The sequence below is a fragment of the Callorhinus ursinus genome, unplaced genomic scaffold (genome assembly GCF_003265705.2).
Source record: "Callorhinus ursinus isolate GAN/ISIS: 27379988/994484 unplaced genomic scaffold, GSC_fseal_2.0 scaffold21, whole genome shotgun sequence".
NCBI lineage: Eukaryota > Metazoa > Chordata > Mammalia > Carnivora > Otariidae > Callorhinus > Callorhinus ursinus.
This window is the reverse complement of record NW_027397083.1, coordinates 3,147,045-3,151,404: the sequence shown is the minus strand read 5'-3', so window position 1 is coordinate 3,151,404 and position 4,360 is coordinate 3,147,045. Positions and strand designations below refer to the sequence as shown.

General features: G+C 36.4%; 1 protein-coding gene across 1 annotated transcript; it reads left to right on the top strand.

Moving 5' to 3' along the window:
* Positions 1-2,240: 2,240 nt before the first annotated feature.
* On the top strand, positions 2,241-3,191 carry LOC112829749 (olfactory receptor 4P4-like). The gene has a single exon (XM_025879452.1). The coding sequence runs from the start codon at positions 2,241-2,243 to the stop codon at positions 3,189-3,191; it is 951 nt and encodes a 316-aa protein (XP_025735237.1).
* Positions 3,192-4,360: the final 1,169 nt, after the last annotated feature.

Here is a 4,360-nt window from a genome sequence, read left to right as displayed (position 1 = left end):
ACCTTGCATACTTTTTTCTTTTTTTATTGGGATGAGAATTCAAAATGCATCTTCTCACTACTGGCCTCCAGGACACCTCATCATGTTCTGCTCACAGGCATGGGATGCAGCTCTGGACTGACTGGGAATCAAGATATCTGTCCTCCACACGATATTACTTTCTGATGCTAATAAATTATCTAGATTGTCTTGATCTGAATCTCTTTTATTGAAAATCAGGGGTTTGGATAGATAAGTGATATCTACTTTAAGTTGTTTATTTAACAATTAACTTCAAGTCAATTTGTTTTAGGCCAACACATCTCTCTGTAAACAGTATGCCATCTTCTAAATTAGGAATCAGCACAGGCTGTAATAAAGTAAGGAGAAAATTGATCAATGAATCATAAAATTATTAACCTCTATTTAAGTACTGTTCACTGTTGAACACTGTGAACTGATAATTATTTTTGCTTTGCTAAAAACAAGAGAGAGGTCAGGAAGTCTGATAACAGTACTAAAGCCATAGTAGGAACAGATGGATTTTTTTTCTTCTTGATGAAATTAGAGTTGAATGGTAATTTAAAACAGAATAAGTTTCTTATAGTCTATACTGTTTAAAAATGCTACACCAATTACCTCTAAAAAGATCTTAAAGGCATAAAAGTTTTGAGTTTTTAGTGGATTTGATGGCTTCTAAATAACTTTGCTACAGTAGCATTCTGTGTTTTTAAAATATTCATCCAGAGTGCCCAGACATGGTTGTTACATCAGATCAGACAAAAGTGGAAGCTGTGCTACAGTGTTTGAATCTCATTGTCAGTTAATTCCTCAGCACTGGCTAAAACAGCTCCCGGAGTGCATTCTGTCTATCGTACACTCTTTCCCTGTATATAAATAATGCCTCAAGATTGTGCAAAAGTTACAAATTTGTGAATCTTTGATCCATTCCTTAATGTAACGTCTAGTTGCTGAGTGTTGAAACAAATCTCTCTTGGAGCTACATTCTGTGTCATCTTCTTTTGTTGGACTTTATTGCCTAGATCATGTTTAAAATACTGAAGTTCCTAGGAAAAGTCATGAAATATGAACAGTGCAAATATACTTGGGCAATTTATTTTTATCTTTCATTTATCACTTTTTTAAAAAAGATTTTTATTTATTCATTTGAGACACAGAGATACAGAGAGAGAGAGAGAGAGCATGAGCAGGGAGAGAGGCAGAGGGAGAAGCAGGCTCCCCAGAGCCAGGAGCCCAATGTGGGGTTCAATCCCAAGACCCTGGGATCATGACCTGAGCCGAAGGCAGAGGCTCAACCATCTGAGCCACATTTATCACTTGCCATCACAAATTTATATTAATTTAAAATAATTTTTTTTGTTTAGTTTGTAAAATGTAAATAGGAGAAATGAATAAATTGGCTCTTTATTTTTTTGCAACTTGAATCCTTTGGCAGTCTCTTTGCTGCATTGTTTTCAACCATTCTTTGTTTTTAATGTGCCTGAAACTATTTTAGTTCAAAATGTGTAATTGATAGTATTTGTCCACAGGGTAAGGAAGATAATCCTTTATTTTTTATTTTATTTTTTAGAGAGGGAGAGATAGAGAGAGAGGTGGGGGGAGAAGCAGAGACGAGAGAGAGAATCTTAAGCAGGCTCCATGCCCAGTGCAGAGCCTGACACAGGACTCTATCTCACAACTCTGAGATCATGACCTGAGCCGACATCAAAAGTTTGGCACTTAACCAACTGAGGCACCCAGGCACTCCACAAACTGATGTATTTAATAAATTTTCATTTCTGAGGATACATTCCCAAATAAAAAAGAATTTGTCTAGGTCATCCTGAAAGAAAAACAGTTGACCCGATGGATAAACACGTGCATTTTAAAATGTGCAAAAAATTTTAATTATGTAAATTATACTCCTTTTGTTATCTAATTAATACAACTAACAAAAATTATTTCTTTAACGTCAAAATAACATTTGAATATTCCGTAATCATTGCAATAATATTTAAAATTACATCATTTTCCCCATTATAGAATTATTTACAATAGATTTCTAAAATAAGAGAAATAAAAAAGAAGCATAAATCTAGGTATCAGGAATAAATAATATTACTTATTCAATGATATCAACTTGCTTTTTGGTAAATTTTATAGTATTGTTGCCATACTGCTAATTTTCTATGCAGATTCACGTTTTCTTTCTTTTCAGCTATTTAACCCATCTGTTTACATTATATACCAGTCTGAAACACATGGAGATCCAGAGGAATGTCTCAGAATTCATTCTTTTGGGATTTTCATATGACCAGAACATGCAAATATTTTGTTTTGTGCTCTTCTTATTCTGTTATGTTGCCCTGTTGGCAGGAAACCTTCTGATCCTTGTCTCCATTCGATGCAGCTCTCTGTTTCACCAACCCATGTACTACTTCCTCAGCCACTTATCCACTATGGACATCTGCTACACCTCTAGCATTACACCCAAGTTAATTGCTGACCTGCTAGTGGAAAGAAAAATCATCTCCTATGGTAACTGCATGTTACAGGTCTTTACAATGCACTTCTTTGGAATGATTGAAGTTTTAATCCTTACAGTCATGGCCTTTGATCGCTATGCTGCCATCTGCAAACCTCTCCACTACCTACTTATCATGAACAGGACAAGGTGCAGTCTCCTACTCTTAGTGGCTTGGGCTGGTGGGGCTGTCCACTCCTTTCCTCAATTTTTTATGGTAATCCGGTTGCCCTTCTGTGGTCCTAATGAAATCGATCACTACTTTTGTGATATTTTTCCTTTGCTAAAGGTCGCCTGTAGTGATACTTACATCACTGGTGTTCTTGTGATTGCCTTTTCAGGTATTGTTGCCTTAGTAACCTTTATTGTCTTAGTTGTTTCTTATGGGACAATATTGTTCACTTTAAGAAATCTCTCCGCTGAGGGAAGACGCAAAGCCCTCTCCACCTGTGGGTCTCATATCACTGTGGTCATCTTATTTTTTGGGCCTGTAATCTTTATCTACCTTAGACCACCTACTACTTTTCCTGAGGACAAAATATTTGCTCTATTTTACACCATCATTGCTCCTATGTTCAATCCCCTAATCTATACGCTGAGAAATTCAGAGATGAAAAACGCCATGAGAAAAATTTGGTGTCAAACATCAGGGCTCAACATCTTTTTAGCAAAACAGAGGGGCAGCTAGATGTGGATAGGGGAGGGAGGAAACAATCTCACGGAATAATTGTTCCACTGTATCATGTTATAAGTGACAGAACTTAGGACTTAGAGTTTAATAATAACTACAAAGAAATATAACTTAACCATACAAAAAATAAGTTTAACACATAGTTCATTTTGTGGACTTTGAGATGGTATGAACAAGTTTACACGCACAAAATCAGTTACACGCACAGTTAAGACAATGTTATATAAGCTGTGAATTTTGATGTAAAAAAGAAAACTTTAATAGTAATTGTATTAGAAAATTCTGTTTTAGTGGCTAGACCACATGATGAAACATTCTGTCTGGCAAAGGAGTAGTTAAAATGCCTGATTTTAAGATCAAGTTTTGATTCATGATAGCATCTTCACCTAAATGATCTCAAGTCGTATTTATAAATTAATACACATCAAGAAGTTTGCATAATAGAATCTGATTTAAAGTGATTCTCTGGTTTTAACTCTCTTGACTTCACTTTAGAAATAAAGATAAACTAGTAAAGATAAAGTGAAATCAGTTACTTGGGATATTAAAAATACACTCACCGCTCTTCTACGTATTGGCTCATTAAAAAAAGTCCATAAAGGAACTGAATCACAAAATGCCAGAAATTAGTAGGAATGTCACTGTTTATCAGATCCAAAGTCCTTCTTATGAACACAAGAAAAACATAAGCAAAAAAACAAGTAAGAGCTCAAACAAACTTCAATCAAAACCCCTGTAACACAAATCATGGAAATGAAGGGAAAAGGCAAATCATCTTTGTAAATAACATGAAAAGGAGATGCATGAGAAATATTTCCTAGAGGAACCTGAAAAAAAATTGATGTGATGGGTTTATTTGCATCTCTAACAATATATAAAAATGGGGGCGGAGCAAGATGGCGGAGGAGTAGGAGACCTAGATTTCGTCTGGTCTCAGGAATTCAGCTGAATAGGGATCAAACCATTCTGAACACCTACGAACTCAACAGGAGATCGAACAGGAGAGTAGCAACAACTCTCTGAACAGAGAAGCGACCACTTACTGGAAGGTAGGGCGTGCGGAGAAGTGAATCCGAGGCGATATTCGAGAGGATAGACGGCGGGGGAGGGGCCTCCGCCGGCCGCTTCTGGCAAGTGATAGAGCTGCGGAGCACAAAATCGGACCT

What these genes read in the sequence shown, in the direction of transcription:
- LOC112829749 (XM_025879452.1), top strand. Translation starts at nt 2,241, where the DNA reads ATGGAGATCCAGAGGAATGTCTCAGAATTCATTCTTTTGGGATTTTCA.